This window comes from Anolis sagrei, chromosome 3 (genome assembly GCF_037176765.1).
Source record: "Anolis sagrei isolate rAnoSag1 chromosome 3, rAnoSag1.mat, whole genome shotgun sequence".
Lineage (NCBI taxonomy): Eukaryota > Metazoa > Chordata > Lepidosauria > Squamata > Dactyloidae > Anolis > Anolis sagrei.
The window spans coordinates 214259953-214277191 of NC_090023.1; the positions used below are offsets into that span (position 1 = coordinate 214259953).

At 41.0% G+C, this 17239-nt stretch overlaps 1 protein-coding gene across 4 annotated transcripts in view; it reads left to right on the top strand.

Annotated features, from left to right (window-relative positions):
• The window catches only part of NT5C2 (5'-nucleotidase, cytosolic II), an 85224-nt gene extending 72561 nt beyond the window's left edge, over nt 1-12663 (top strand). For all 4 annotated transcript variants that reach the window (XM_060768310.2, XM_060768311.2, XM_060768312.2 and 1 more), the window contains 7 exons: nt 1943-2050; nt 6210-6276; nt 7139-7309; nt 8154-8205; nt 8453-8513; nt 9907-10083; nt 10855-12663. In XM_060768310.2, coding sequence (XP_060624293.2) covers nt 1943-2050; nt 6210-6276; nt 7139-7309; nt 8154-8205; nt 8453-8513; nt 9907-10083; nt 10855-11115 — 897 coding nt within the window. In that variant the 3' untranslated portion in view covers nt 11116-12663. The remainder of the gene's footprint in view (nt 1-1942; nt 2051-6209; nt 6277-7138; nt 7310-8153; nt 8206-8452; nt 8514-9906; nt 10084-10854) is intronic.
• Nucleotides 12664-17239: the final 4576 nt, after the last annotated feature.

Here is a 17239-nt window from a genome sequence, read left to right on the forward strand (position 1 = left end):
TCTGAACAAGCTCCAGAAGAGCACATTGTAATAGCCGAGCACTGAGTTTACAAGTGCCTTGACAATTGTAGTGAAACTATCCCTGTCCAAGAATTGCTATGACTGGCTTACCTGCCAAGGCAGTTTGAAGCTCTGAGGTCATTTGAGTTGCCATTGATACATGGGGCTCCATGAGTAATCCTTCAGAGGGAGTGATTCCCAAGTCTAGGATATAGGCAGACTACCTGTTTTAGGTTTTATATGAGTTTAGTTGCCTGTCTCCTTGATGTGAGAATCACTTAGCTACAAAGTTGAGTCCCCTTCAGGGTGAGAAGGGTGGCATATAAATGTCGTAAATAAATAAATAAATAAAGCCTCCATTTCGCCCCAGTTTGTTGGCTATCATTGGATCCACTGTTGCATCCAGATGCTCTTCAAAACCTTGCACTTGATTCATATGTAACAAAACCTGGTCTACATCTTATGAGGCTGTTCCAAATTTCCTCATGACCACCTTTAATTGCTTCATGTAGATACGAAACAGCACTAGGGACAGGGTACTAGCCATGTCAGGAACAACTAGAGATAGTCTCCCAATGCTGCTTTCTTGAGCAGATCCACTGTAGCTGAGCCCAGAGGATATCATGGTCAGTTGTATCAAAATCTGCTGAAAGGTGTGACAAGAGGAACATGTATTCACTTGTGCTATCTCAATAATGATCACCCATCAGGGTGACTAAGACTGATTCAGTCCCCAAATCCAGCTTGAATCCAGATGGAAATGGGTCCAAATAATCACTGTCATCCAAGAAGTGTCAGGCGTTAAGTTGCCACAGTACCCTTAAGAGCTTTTACCCAAAGAGGGATTTTTGTAACAAGCTGGTAGCTGATAAAAACCATGGGGTTGAAAGTGGTTTTCTCTACCTTCTCCTTAAGGATTGCTAGCATCACTTCCTCATGCAAAAGTACATTAATGATTCCCACAACCTACCTGGCCATACCTTTTGGCTGAGTTTAATTGGCCTCAAGGGATGTAGCTGGGCACATAACCTCAAGCACTTTGTATTCTCTCTCTGACTCTACTGAAATGGATCTTATACTGATGAACTGTACATAGCATTGGACATCTTAGTTGAACTGCAGAGACAAGTAATTTTATTCCCAAAGTGCTCAGCTCAGCAAAAGGATCACAGCAAATCTCAGAAATATGTAGACGAAGCAATTTTCATACTTTAGGTAAACAGATTATTGTACTCTTCAGCTGTGCTGTGGTTTTATGTACTTGGTTGCTTTGGTTGTTTTGTTTTAGAAATGGAAAATACTGTACTGCCACCTTTTTCTCACTGTGTCAGTTGTGGTTTCTACTTTAAAGGGTTCTGGATGTTTTGCAGTGCAGTGTAATGATGACTGGATACTTGGGTAGAGAAATGGTCAACTGCCCTAACAAACCTAAACTGAAAAATGCTAGACATAGACCTAATTACGAGTGCTTTTACTTCCTGGCACACAAGTTTGCTGGCAAGTCTACATGGGGCCTTCCCTGACAAGCTGAGAGTTCTGTAACGTGGTATCATCTTGTCTTGCAATAGATGTTCCACTATGCTACATATAGAGTATAATTGCCAGTTTCTGCTGCAGAACTAAAATTAGCCACTGGCAGTATGACTGACAGCCAGCGTGATGTAGTAATTTTGAATTAGGACGCCAGGAGACTTGAAGATCTGAAACCTTGGTCAACCACAGAAACCCATTAAGTAGCTTTGAGCAAGTCACAGTATCTCAGCTTTGGAGAAAGGTAATCTTCCTCTGTGCCAATCTTGTAAAGAAGCTCAAATAGTAGCTTTGCCTCAGGGTTGTTGAAAGTCAGAAATGACTTGAAAGCACACAAAACTAAAAGCAGTATGAGGTTCATTTATTGATGTGGTCTTTAAAAAGGTATGCTTTTGTTTCACTTTCCTTCTAGCCTGGTAACTCTCATCGACCATGGCAATCATACTTTGACCTCATCCTTGTGGATGCGCGCAAGCCTCTTTTCTTTGGAGAAGGCACAGTCTTGAGGCAGGTGGATACAGTAAGTGATGCATAAAACACCTTTAGACATGTCTGAAGGAAAGCCTGACATCGTTGATTTGAGTTATTAGAACTTGGGATGGGCTTATATTTGTTAGGATTTTTCTTAGGGAAAACTCCCTAAAACACAGCAGAGCATCCAAAATACAAAAACAGGATACTTATGGTTGACCATTCAGCTCACAGCAAGCAAAGCGTGTAGTGCCATGCGGGTGTAAAAGGATTTAGAGCTTAGGAAGCAAAGATGCAGAGTCCTATCTAAAAAATCCCAAAAGGTTTATTTACATTAAAAAAATAACTGCATTTCTCAATAGTAAAGAACTGGGTCTGTGCTACTCTAACACCCATCTCTTCCAAGGTTTCAAAGAGAGGGAAAAATATCCAAGCACTACATCTCTCTGACACACACACACACACAGAGAGATCTCAAAGCACACAGTACATTCATTACCTACTAAAAGCTAAAGTCAGAAGTAAAATCTTGCAGTAGAAAAAATCCATTCTACACAACCAATTGGAATGAGAGAAGAAACAGAAGAGAAGAAATTACATACATTACAACTGTTATATAGTACACATGGAGGAAGGGAAAACTTCAGCCTATTCTAAACTAACTAATTTGCTCCACATTCAGGACTAGAGACTCCCTATCATTTTAGCCAAAACTCTGCTATTAGTAGAACTGAATTCCTACTTGATCTAAATCTTATACTGGCCACATAGACAGAATCAGTTGATATTAATGTGCATGCCAGGCAATCACCGCTTTTGCAATAACATTTGGAAACATAGGTTTGAGCTGGCCCCATATCTTACTAGAAGTCTTACGAAGGAGTTTCACTTGCTTTTACAACATGCAGATGTATTTTAGGAGAGAGCATGGCATCAGGTTAATAGTTTCTAGGTAGGAGAGAGCACTAGCCATAGTTTTGCACTGATAATAAACTTTCACTTGACACTGCCATGCTGCCTCTGATTATTGTGAACCAACTAGTAAGGAGAGGACCAGAAAAAATATCCCATCATAGAGCCCTCCAACCACATAAGGTGGCGTTAGATATCTTCAACACCCCCTCACCAGAAGAAGGTGGGCGTCACGGAAGAGCATGACTAGGTCCTTATGTCAATTGTTAGATCGAGATTAGAGGGAAATTAATATCTGATCGATAGAGTGGCTAAAGAAATCACCTTACATCATTTCTGTCCTCCTGACTTCTGGCTTAACAGAGATTCTGAAGCAACTAGAAAGTATGAGGGTCAACCTCCTGGGATTAAAAATTAGGGTGTGGAAAATTTTTCAGGACCTAGAAATATGCCCCTTATTGCCTGAAATTAATAGAAGACTACAGAGAAAACAACATCTTCTCAACCAGGATTCAAGAGCATTCATTCGAGAGCATTGTAGGGGCTCCACCAAGCTTAACACCATTAATAAGGACTCTGCAAGAAGTTGATACAGGCCCGTATCTAGTAACTCAGCACACAAGCCCCCGGAAAGAGGATTCACAGCCCAGTATCTCTACCCATAAGCATCTGGTATACAAAGCATTTTATTTATTTATTTATTTACTATGCTTATATACCGCTGTATCTCAAGCCCGAGGGTGACTCACAGCGGTTTACAAACAGCAAAGACAATAAAAACAGCAATAGTTCAATAGACAATGACAATTAATTTACACATTTCCATTAATAACTAATAAGCAGTCCCAATACACAATTATTACAAACCCCATCCCTGATCGACTCATCATCCATGCATGATCCAAATTCGTCGTCCATTGTTCCGTTCCTATGTTCAATTACCAGATTGCACTGAATTACTCAAACGCCTGCACAAACATCCAGGTCTTCAACTTTCTACGGAATGCCATGAGAGTTGGTGCCAGCCTAATGTCTATAGGAAGGGCGTTCCACAGCCGAGGAGCCACCACCGAGAAGGCCCTATCTCTCATCCCCGCCAACCGTGCTTGGGAGGCCGGCGGGATCGAGAGCAGGGCCTCCCCGGAAGATCTCAAAGTCAGGGTGGGTTCATAGGCCGAGATGCGGTCAGATAGGTATCTTGGGCCGGAACCGTTTAGGGCTCCTGTTAGGATCATGGCTGCCGCGCGTTGGACTAATTGCAGCTTCCGGGCCGTCTTCAGGGGCAGCCCCACGTTGCCAATGAGTGACCCCTTCATACTCCTTCCAGGTGGAGTAGTCAGCAGAGTTGTTCTCCGGGGAAATGTCTGACGCTTTCTCATTGTTCTTGAGAGAGTCTTCGGAAGATTTCCTTGATTATTTGAACTCTGACCATTGACTAAATTACCAAAAATCCCAATATACCACCCCGTAATCCGGGGAAAAGGAATATATAGAGCTGGTAAGTGGGGCCGCAAAATTGGAGGAACCTTCTGATCCAAAACCCTCACCTTGCCCCTTAGACACAGTCTCCCAGCTAATCTGGATAACCCTGGTAGCTGAGCCTTTGACCTCTGTCTGCTGCTGTTGAACACAAGGTTGGTCAATGGAAAAACTGAAACCATTCAGGATTTAATCCTGGATGGCCAGCCTGACCTGGTGTTCATCACAGAGACCTGGCTGGACAAGAACGGGGGAGTCAATCTCTCACAGTTCTATCTGCCAGGTTTTACAGCCCAGCGAGGGCCGGGGATCAGGGAGGTGAGGTGGCAGTTATCTATTGGAGTGATTTCCCACTGACCAGGATCCCCTTGCCCCAATCAGATGGTTTTGAGTGTCTCTACATTAGAGTGGGAGACCGAGACATACTGGGGATTTTGTTGTTCATCAACCTCCCTACCTGAGTTGTTGGGATCGATCTCTGCATTGTTCTTTGGATATTTGTTTTTCTGTTACCTGACCAAGATGTTTATTTACATGTTTCGCTGTTGTTTCCTTTTTTAAAAGTGATTCCAAAATCAGACCAGACAGGTCAGAATTCATATTGGTTGCTACTTGATGGCCCAAACAAACAAGTTTTCTTGTCCAAAAGAATGCCTGCGCAACACTTTAAGTTCAAATGCAGGACACATATTGCAGTCAGAAGAAAATTACTTCATTACGCATCCTCACTCTGGTTTTCTCACTCTTTCTAAGAATTCCAATGTGTTTAAAAAGATCAATTTCTTCTGGATTGTCAGCTTCAGTGACCCTCAATGTAGTTATTAAAGAAAAACTATGATTCACCCAGTTACCCTTTTTCTCAGTGGTTCTCAACTTGTGGGTCCTCAGGTGTTTTGGCCTACAGCTCCCAGAAATTCCAACCAATTTACCAGGATTTCTGTGAGTTGAAGGCCAAAACATCTGGAGCCCCACAGGTTGAGAACCACTGCTTTATCTGGATGCAAATAATCATAATTATCATCAGTTTTCTCTATCCTTCAGTAAGGGGAAAAGACTGTATTATCCTGGGTTGTTGTAGGTTTTTTCGGGCTGTATGGCCATGGTCCAGAGGCATTCTCTCCTGACGTTTCGCCTGCACTTTGGCAAGCATCCTCAGAGGTAGTGAGGATGCTTGCCAAAGTGCAGGTGAAACGTCAGGAGAGAATGCCTCTGGACCATGGCCATACAGCACGAAAAAACCTACAACAACCCAGTGATTCCGGCCATGAAAGCCTTCGACAATACACTGTATTATCCTACCCTGCTATTTAGTTGAAATACTTACCTACAACATCCAATGAACCATTTCACTTGGAACCATGGCTGCTTCAGCTTTTAAGATTAATATCACTCTGTAGAGTGCTGATATGTAACAAAAGTTTTCTGTAATACCTCTGCTAGAGCAAATACTGCATTTGGTCACACTTTTATTTTATTTATTTGTTATCCCACCACAAGGGTAAGCTTGCTAATTGTCATCCCATTGTTTTATGTTCAGGGACCACAATGAAGAAAACCAAGTTCCTTACATATGTTCTTTTAATGGTCATTTCAGCAGTCATGCTCCACCCTTTCCACTGCATTGCCTCCATGAAAGGGAGGGGGCTACTGCCCAGATTTTAGCTATCAAGGGAAAACAAATTAAGCTGGGCTGCTCAAGATAAGTCTTTGTAGCTAAATGCAAGGTTGCAAAGATGTCTTCTACAAGGTTAGAGTCATATGGTGTGCATGCAGTTACAATTCAACCATCTGTCTAATTTTGTTTTGTTTTTGTACAGGTTACTGGCAAGTTGAAGATTGGTACCTACACAGGCCCTTTGCAGCATGGCATTGTCTACTCTGGAGGTAAAGTAGAAATCAAATTGCTTGGTTCTTTTATCAGGATAAGGGTAGGAGAATACCGATCTTTTCAATCATTTTCAGTCTGGATTTCAAAGCTTTCAAATAGTTTTGTAGGAGACAGGCTCTTTTATCTTAAAAGACTTCCTTTGGCACATCTGGGCATATCATTTTTCCTCAGCATAGGCTCAAACTAGCTGTTACTTTGCTAATTAATCTTAGGACTTCTATCTGGGTAATGAGACAGTTCTCTGGCTGATCTCTTGCACTTAATTCTTATCCATGGTATTCTGGCTATTCATTCATAGAAGTAACTCATGATGAGATGGAATCATAAGACTACTATCGAGTAATTTATTAAAGCCCACTAAAATGTTGAGAAATAGTCAAAAAGATTTTGGTTTCCAGACCTTTGCTCAGGCTGCAGTAAAAGCCTAGGCATGTTGAGAAAGCCTCAAAATCTGCAGATGAAAATCATTTTCAAGTGGAGTGCAGGAGATGTTAGGGAGATATAATTAGACTAATGCCTCTCAATGTAAAAGATATCTGGTTATATCAAATGGAATTAAGTAACTATGTCTGTTGTACCAGAACCAAAACAGTAGCAGTTATTCAGTTCTATCAGTGTAAATGTCCTTTCAGAAACAGATAGCCTTTGTGTTAATGAAACAAAGATTGATTTTAGAGATTGGGATAAACAGATATTCTAAACAGAAGTCAGAGATAGTTCTGTTTTGTAGCTGGGGCACCTTTTGTCAATTACAAGCAGGGAGGATTTCCCATATACTTTTAATTTAGAACGAGTTCCGTAAAAGTGTGGCTATTTGTACCATTTTTAATCCTTCCATTTTCTTCATTGATCTCTCAGGCTCCTCTGATACAATTTGTGATCTGCTTGGGGCCAAAGGCAAAGACATCTTATATATAGGTGACCACATCTTTGGAGACATCCTGAAGTCCAAAAAACGTCAGGGTTGGAGGACCTTCCTGGTGATTCCAGAGCTGGCACAGGAGCTTCATGTCTGGACAGACAAAAGCTGTAAGTAATGATTTGTGCCATCCCGAGACACTCAAGTCAATTAATAGATGATATAGGGCACTTGGAGCAGTATTTGCTTTGCTTCTTAAAGACTGTTTGCATTGTTTATGTGAGTGAAAGGGACCGTGTTTCTACGGACAATGCTGGCTCTTCGGCTTAGAAATGGAGATGAGCCCCGCCCCCCAGAGTCTGATACGACTAGTCTTAATGCAAGGGAAACCTTTACCTATGTTTAAAACATTTGCCCCCTTTTCTGTAACCCCCCCCCCACTATTAAGATAAATGTCATTTCTGTTTTATATGTACATTTTCTGGTGTATTTTGGATTTTAGGGTAAAGAGTGGTCAATTTCTATCCAAAAACCACAATAAGTCTTGACCCTTTGGTAGAAAGGTCCAATTTTTTTGGGTTCCTGTTGGTGGACTGTTTACAGCTTCACATTACTTTGACTTTGCTCATGTTTTACATTCTCCAGTATTATTTTATTATAAAATAATAATGAAAAATGATTGTTTCGCCTTGGCTTGAAGATATCTCATTATGTATGTATGCAGAAACAGGTGTTTCAAAATCCCACAAAATCCAGTAATAACAATATTTCTGCTCCCAATTTTTTTTTGAAAAAAATCGTATAGGAAAGTAGATTATATCTGCTCAGTCCTATGACAATTCCCATTTACAAACAAGAAATGAGGGGATAGAGCTGCCACATCTGTTCACTTGGACTTTGCTCGATTAAAATTATGGAATTGTGTTACCAGCAGGCCTTTCTGTGGGTCAGGAGCACTTGTTACAGTGGGTTTTACTGCAATAATGCCCTTTATTTCTTCCCTCTGCTGTTTAGGCCTTTTTGAAGAACTTCAGAGTTTAGACATCTTCTTGGCTGAGCTATATAAGTAAGTAACCGATTCTGCTGCATAGAATGTAATCCAGATAATTGCTGCTTTTAATCAAGTGGCTACACTCTATTATAGGCTTCAATTACCATAAGAGCTAGGACTATAGGGCAGGAGAACATCTTTCTATATTACTATCACTCTAAACAGCCAGCCTTTCAAAATGGCATTCTCTTTCCTGAATCTCATGTCTCTTATTGGTCTTCAGTGCCCTGTACTGTAATTTTTACTTTTTCTACTTCAACAGACATTTGGATAGTAGCAGCAATGAGCGTCCTGACATCAGTTCCATCCAGAGGCGCATTAAGGTAATAGTGAATAGATAACCTTTTTACTCCCTTGTGATCTTTGCTTTTATTTTTTACTTCCGTATTGGACTTTCCTTCCCAGCATTTTAGTTAAAACCTTGATGGAGCTGCTTGGGCTATTTTCTTCCTTCTCATCAGTACAGGATTGGAATTTGAAAAGCTGATTGGCAGCAATAATGCTGAGGATATCCTCTCCTCTTTCTGCTTTATTCTTGCCTTGCCCTGCCCTCTTTCAAGGCTTCACCTCACAGTTGGAGCAGACTGGCTATCATAAACCTGTGTAGATCATGATTATACATACAAATGAAAAGAGTGTAAAACTAATCTCCCTCTCAGTTTATTTCTTATAGACTTTTATGCCACAAACATTTTAGATGCACTGTGTCTGTTCTCATTACTTGAGGTAGGCACAAACTCTAGTTGCTTTTTTTAAAGCCTTGCTAAGTAGAATAATTTTTTTGCATTTTTTCCTTGCATTTTGTTAAGTCCTTCAGGGTTAAGCAATTACAGTATTTAGGTCACAAGATGCAAAGTACTGCAAGTGAGTGGTTTGTAGAAATTGGGGTTTTGGGCGTACATGATTAAAGCACAGTATAATAGTTATTTAAAAGCTAAGAGAGTTAAAAGCAACACATAGCAAAGTTGGAAGTGAGTGGCTGGTGTTCTTTGGATCTGTGTGGTCTTTGTATGTTTTACGCAAGACACTTCATAGATGTTTTTCATCTGACTTAGGAAACTACATTTTGAGGTTCTAACCCTGGGATGTTTGCTAGGGATCAATATGCCAAAGAAAAGGAGATTAAATGGCAAAGAGAGTTAAGGGGCATAGAAGGGAACAGCGGAGGGGGGGGGGGTGATGGGGTGATGAGAAGTGGGATCTTCAAAATTTCATGTTCTTTCAAGCTCAGGACAAGCATTGAAGATTTTAATGCAGATTTTTTAAACTTAAATGCATTTTAACCTAAGCATTAATTTCCAACCCCTTTATTGTAAACGCAATGAAACCAGTTTTTAAAAACTCATTAATGATTAATTATTCAGTACTTCTTTTCTAAGTTACACAAAGACTCCTTTCTACTTCTGATTAGCTTTCTATCTATTTTACATCTTTTGAATCTGCCTCTGATTCAAAAGTTCTGTATCATCCAATGTGCATGTTGTATTCTGCTATTTGCAGTAACATCCTTACAGATGTATAGACCTGTCCCTCCACTGGAGTAAATGAGGAGTCCTGTATTATGTCTCTTGTTCCCAGAATAAATTGTAGCAAATTATGAAATTCTTGCTGTAAGGCCGGCATGGGCAAACTTTGGCCCTCCAGGTGTTTTGGACTTCATCTCCTACAATTCCTAACAGCCGTCCATGCCTGCTGTAACGTGTTTTCTGATTTCAGAAAGTGACTCATGACATGGACATGTGCTACGGAATGATGGGAAGCCTGTTCCGAAGCGGTTCCCGACAGACTCTCTTTGCCAGTCAAGTGATGCGCTATGCAGACCTCTATGCAGCCTCTTTTATCAACCTCCTGTATTATCCCTTCAGCTACCTCTTCAGAGCTGCCCATGTGTTGGTGAGTCCAAATTAGCAGAACTGTTCCAGCCCAGCTTACCTGTCTGAATGTATCTCTCTCTATGAACTGTCACGGAGGTTAAGATCTTCTGGAGAGGCCCTGCTCTCGGTCCCACCTCCGTTGCAAGTGCGGTTGTTGGGGATGAGAGACAGGATCTTCTCAAGTGGTGGCTCCTCAGCTCTGGAACTCTCCCCAGTGAGATTAGATCAGTGCCCTCCCTCCTGGCCTTTAGAAGGAAAACAAAGACGTGGTTGTGGGACCAAGCCTTTGGCCAGTAAAATAATACAGTTCAAATAATAATTAGGAAAGATGTGCAATGACAATTGGAATGACCATGGTGTACTGTTTTTGGATTGTGTGATTTTAATATTTATACTAGGATTTTTGAAAATGCTTTTCAAATGTTGGCTATGTTTAATGGTTTTAATGATTTTAGTTTATACTTATATGTTAGTATTTTGTTATTATGATTTCATTTTTATTATGATTTTTTTCTGTCTGCATGTATGTTGGCATTGAATTTTTGCCATTAGTACGTTGTAAACTGCCTTGAGTCTCCACTCCCCCTTTGCGGTGGGAAAGGTGGTACATAAATATAGTAAACAAATAATAAATAAATAAACAAACTGCATTCTAGTAGACCAGGCTGTGTATACACTTTCTCAACCTCTCATCACAGAAAGAAACATGCCCCAATTAGAATAAGTATATATTGTAAGGCATCAGAAAGAATCCTTTAAAATGAAAAGATGTGATTTTGTCTCCCTGCAGATGCCGCATGAGTCGACCGTAGAGCACACTCACGTGGATATCAATGAGACAGAGTCTCCCATGGCCACCCGCAACCGCACTTCTGGGGACTTCAAAGATTCCGACAAACGCCACCAGCTGACCCGATCTGTTAGTGAGATTAAACCACCCAACCTCTTCCCTCAAACTCCCCAAGAGATCACACATTGCCATGATGAGGATGATGATGAAGAGGAGGAGGAGGAGGAGGAAGAGGAGGAGGAGGAGGAGGAGGAGGAATAATGATAGAAATGAGAACACCTCCTTCCATAAAGTGTGGCTGTAGCAGTAATTGGCAAGAACAGATTCCCACTTGAGAGTCCTAGGGCATGGGGTGGGAGGGAAAAGCAAATCGACACTAATCAGAAGCCCTTTGTTCTTAGCAAGTTTATTCTTTGCAGACCTATTCCAAATGTAAAGGATTTTGCACTGGATGAGGTAAGACAAGATGCCGATGCCTAACTGCATTGCTCCTCCCGTGGCATATGGGAGGAGGGGGCTCCCTGTGTGTTCCTTGTTCCTCTTACTGGTGCATTTGATTAAAACTGCCTCCCGGGGATGTTTGGAATTGGTGCAGTGAGGCTGCCCCTCGGTCGGTCTTGCAGAGATTCCAGTGAGTGGCCCAGTGACAATTCCTTAGCGTTAATACCTTTTGACCCCGTTAGGGACAAAGATGTATTTCAGTACTTCATACTGTATGCATGGAAGTGACAGTTTACTGCCAGGGCTGAGTCCATCCCTGTAAAGCACAAGTTTGCTTTCTGCAATGGTTTAATCTTCTAATTCTAGTGGAATTGGGCTTCTGCTCACTTTCTGTATTTTATTTGAGAGAAGCTAATTCCAAAGTTATTATGACCTCTATCCTTGGCATGTGGTGCATGCATTCTAGGATCTTTTTATGATCCTTATGCCGTGTGCTTGTTTTCCCCCTGAATTTATTTTCACTAACAAGTGGTTCCTTAACAGATTACGTTTCTGCTATATTCAGTGAGTAAAGGGAGGAGGAAAGGGTTATTTGGATAGTTTTGGGAGAGAAAGAGAGACACAAATAGTTCCCACAAAGATAAAGGGCTGCAGATTGTGGAAGGGAAGATTTCAGGTCTATGTCTCTTTAAGGGCAGTCTGTAAGATTTTGTGATTCAGTGGGCAGCCCCTCTAGTCTCTGATACCAAGTTCCCATAGATATAGGCGTACATGGTCCTGGAACCATGTCAGAGAGAGAGGGAGGGAAACGCAGCCTTCAGCAGGATGTCCTTAATGAGGCCACTCTGTTTTACCTCCATTCCAAGAATGAGACTAATTGAAGGTCTGCTCCATATTACCTGTAAACGGCTCTGTGGGCCTGGCCTGTTACCCTGTTCATGCAATTATGTGAAAGCACACTTTCCTCTGAATGCAAGGCAGGTCGACTTTCCCTCTTCATGCAGACCAGCCACATATACTGTTTTCCTGGGATATATAGCACATCCCTTACCATACTGTGCCATTTGAATATAGAACAGAGGCCCTATTTTAAAGTATTAGAACTTTTATTTTGAATCACTTAATTGTAATTGTAATTAATCTTATTCCGTTATTAAAATAGATTGAACTTCAGCAGGACAAAGCCGGTTCTGCTCTTACGGATTTGGAAATAAAAATTATAACGTTTCATAATGAGCAGCTCCAACATCTACAAAGGGGGGGGGGGGGCGAGAAGTGGGTTCATCAGTGTTGTATTACTTGCCTGACAATATGGCTTATGAACAAGGTGAAAGGTTGTATTGTAAATAAAACATGCTTTGAAATTTATTCTAAGGAATATGTGAGGAACAGATGCATTCATAAAACAGAGAAATGTGGGGGTAAATTGTCTTACAGCCTGGCTGAAATATTGACTAACTGCTTGGTCTTTATCATAGAGCTGGGTTATATAGTAGAAGAGTTATATAATGCCACTATAAGAATTAATATGGGCAGATCCTTTCTGGTGAGGTAGTAGTATACATTTTCAGGCTTCCAGTAGTCTATACTAACCATTTCCCTGAGGTCCAATAGAATAAACAACAGCAACAGAGCTCAAAAGCACATCATTTTTCTAATGTCTGCTGACTGATCACTGTGGGTGTTTATATGCCTTCAAGTTGCCTGTCAAGGAATACTCAGAGGTGGTTTTGCCTTATATACGGAGAGCATAATGTTACATATTCACATTACAGGGGGAAAAAGGAAAAGACAAAGTTGTCTTGTAATCCTAGCCTTTCAATTACTGTAATTGTTTACTACTTGTATCTATCTGGTGGATTCCCATCGAAGCATATTCCAGGGCTGCCTCTGTTGAACTTCCAATATCAGATGGGATTTAGTGCCTTTTAGGGCAGGCATAGGCAAACTTTGGCCCTCCAAGTGTTTTGGCTGGTAGGCTGTTAGGAATTGTGGGAGTTGAAGTCCAAATCACCTGGAGGGCCGAAGTTTGTCCATGCCTGCTTTAGGGTATTTAGGCTCTTTAGTTTCACTGCATACTGTATTTATTATATTTGTATATTTTTCCAAAGAAACTAAGAAGCATTTTATCATATACATCTTAGATGATTGGCATCACCTGACATCATTTGACCAGGAACTGGCAAAGGAGGAGGGCAGTGTGTGTCCCCCACCAGCAGGACAGTGCATGCCTGCAAATGCCAACTGTTGCCCTCAGTCAGTGATCAGAGAATTGCTGTGTCTCTGCAGCTACCCTCATAAGGAACATCTGTGGACTAGGTTTTGTTTTCTTTCTATGGCTTGTGAAAGTGGGAACTTCTCTCTGGAACTCACTGGGCAACTTTGAACCAACCCCATGCAGTCCAGCTTACTTCCCTTACCAAGTGTTGGTGGGGAATAAAAGAGGGAAGGGACCTTTCAGGAATACAAATATAACATAAACTCCAGCAGTGCTGCCAAAATAAGTTGCGCAGTGAATCCCATTTTGTGCTATTTGGAAGCAATTCAGGTGGCATAAACCAACATTTGGGTGTTAACCAGGAAAACAGTTATCTTTTTCAATGGTTTAATGATACTTAAGTGTCGTCATTAACCATCCTTTTCCTAATATCAAAGACGTGCACATACACTGCTTCTAGTCAACTGCTTCTGGCAGCTTTCAAAACCATTTCAACCTACAAGACTATCTAGCAGCAATGCCTGACTTCATTCTGTCTGAAATATATCTCTCCTCTGTAGGGAATGAGAAGTAAACCCTCCATGCCAAAGTGAAATGGCAAACCAATTAAGCTTCCATGCTCTTGTAACATGGCAAATGGGCTTTTCAGATTCTCCATTTAGGAAACAGATTTTGCCCCCTGGGACATGGCAAAGCCCTACACACTGCTCAGTGGATTGAAGATTGAGAAGGCAGCAGGAAAAATGGGCAAACTATCCTCTGCCTTTTATATTCAGAGAGTAATGAAGTTGGGCGCCTACTATATATTAAGAAGGAAATCATTTTTTTATTCTTACAAATTAAAATAACCAGACCTTCCTGCTTCTGTACAGTTGAGCCCACCCCTGGCACTTCGATTTGCTATAACTCTGTCATAGTATGGAAACTACTATTGTATTTTAACTCAAGGCTATGTCCTTGCCTTCCCTTATCCAGAGTCCATAGCATACAATATTTAGATAGTTTGAGAGTTGAAGCATGGAAATATTGCTTTAAAATGACACTTGTACACAGAAATATTGTATAGTTAGCCTCCGATTGACTATACAAAACAAATAGTAGTGTTGATCCCAAAAGAATAGGCTATACTACTACTGCACTTTCATGAGCTAAATTGACATGCCAGTCATTTGCAACTGGCCACCCTTAGGCCTGTATCAGAGAAAGGGCATACCATTTGAGGAGATGCCTAACATTTCTCCCATAAGCACTTACGTAGAGATTAAGAGAAGTCATACAAGTATATAGATTGATCTGATGGGGGCATGAAGGGATTAAAAAAACACTTAGACTTCATGTATAGCCGTGAAGTTTACAAACAAAAATGATAACTTTAATATTCTATGGAAACACGACAGCCATAAAGAGGGCCAAGAGAAGTGTGTTGATCCGTGTTTCTCAACCTTCCTAATGCCGTGACCCCTTAATACAGTTCCTCATGTTGTGGTGACCCCCAACCATAACATTATTTTTGTTGCTACTTCATAACTGTAATTTTGCTACTGTTATGAATCATAATGTAAATATCTGATATGTAGGATCTATTTTCATTCACAGGACCAAATTTGGCATAAATACCCAATACGCTCAAATTTGAATACTGGTGGGGTTGGAGGGGATTGATTTTGTCATTTGGAAGTTGTAGTTGCTGGGATTTATAGTTAACCTACAATCAAAGAGCATTCTGAACTCCACCAACGATAGAATTGGGCCAAACTTCCCACACAGAACCCCCATGACCAACAGAAAATACTGTGTTTCCTGATGGTCTTTGGCAGCCCCTCTGACACCCCCTCATGACCCCCAGGTTGAGAAACACTGGTGTAGATAGTGATAGCAACAGGCAGTAAAAGCAAACACTTAAAAGCTAGCAAGAAGTGATGGGATCCATGGAGTACATACCAAAGTACAGAATTCGAGAGTTTTCCTCCCATTGTGTTCTCACTGACTAGCTGGAGAGTGTCCATTTTTCCTGACTCCTCTCAAAAGCCACCAGAAGCAACTAATCAACATTTGCCAAGTTGCCCTTTGTAATTCATGTGACGCTTGAAGTGAAAAAAGCATGAACAGGGAAGGACAACAGGGAAAAATCATTTATCTAATAGAAATACACTTTTTCAATAAAATCGCAAAAATATACAGATAAATCAGGTTCAAAATAAATAGAAGTTGGAAATCTGCAACACCACTAAGTAATCCATCTTATGAAACATATACATTTCATTTGTGCTTTTTCAGACTTTATACATAGGCAATATGGAATACTGTCAGCAGAATGTTACAATTCTGGAAGAAATTGAATAATTTACAATATGATACAATTTAGCAACTGTCCCACAAGATGGGAAAGTATAGAGGTTTTGGAATGCAGCGGTAAATGGAAATAAATTGCACAGGCATAAAGGCAATGGCATAACTCCTGAAAATCTACACAGTGCAAGGGTTTTGAAAGAAAAATAGGAAACTGCCAAGGAATGACTGTTTTCACATGGGACAAAGTAAGGTTCAACAAAACGTCTTGGTCTATTGCATGATGGCTTAATGTACACGCTGCCCCTGAGAAGAAATTGTTCTTGGAAATGGGAATTTTTAGTTTTGGAACCATACATTGTAATACCTTCCCATATGTTGTGAAATTCTAACAAACAATCTCTTTGCAGGGTGCTTTTAAGGAATTATTAGATCCGTCATGGCTGTCTGCTTGTTCCCTCCAATTTGTGAGTTACAATCAGAGGGCAAATTCCTGATAATGCCATATTTAATTAACTTTAATGGAAAATGAGTAAGGGAATACAACTGTAGCGGTAGAATCAGCGTTCCTCACATCATCAAAGCAAATAAAATGTCTTAAGAAAAGCATAGCAGCCCCAAATTTGCACTCACTTAACAAATGGCCAGTTAAAAACAAGAGGCAGGAGAGGTCACTTAATCCCAGATAAACAGAAACTTTTGTGTCCCTGCACAAAAGTGTTTCAGAGCCAGTTCACCTCTGTACCAATGAGATGTGTGGGCTCAGATTGCTACACAGCAGAAGCTTTTGAGACACTGTGAAAGAAGGTGTCTTCTACCTTCTTGCACAACACTCCTCACATTGGGAAACACAGTTCTGCCCCCCCGACTGCCTCTTGCACATCGGGAAAGATGCTGAGGGCAGAGGTTATGTTCCTTCTTATAGTGTGCAAGGACAACTAGAAAGCACCCGGAGCACCCATAGAGTTGATCAGTAGCTAGGAAGGATGGAATGGTGTTACCTGCCCAAGGAGGGAGTTCTGCCTTGTCAAGAACTGTGCTCTGCCCATAGGCTTTTTGACTCCTTCCTCTTCCAGTGAGTACACTAGGCATTACATATTCATGCCAAGCTCTCCTCAGTTTTAACTGTCACAGCCGCAAAAGTAGTGACTGTCTGCTTTTGGTCATCCAGATGTTTTTGGACTTCACCTCCTAGAAGCTCAGGTCAACATGGCCAGTAGTCAGATAACCTGCAAGTTGAAGCCTAAAACACCTGGATGAGCAACCACTTCTCTTAAGGCTGTAGTGGAGAATAAAATGGTGAGAAGGTGGTTCTTAACTCTTGTGCATAAAGAACTGTGATGAAAAGAGAGGCTGCATTTTGGCAGATCCAGCTATGAGGAGAAATACACAGGGAATTAAAAATCCATGTGTGTGTGTGTTGCAGAGAGAACAGAG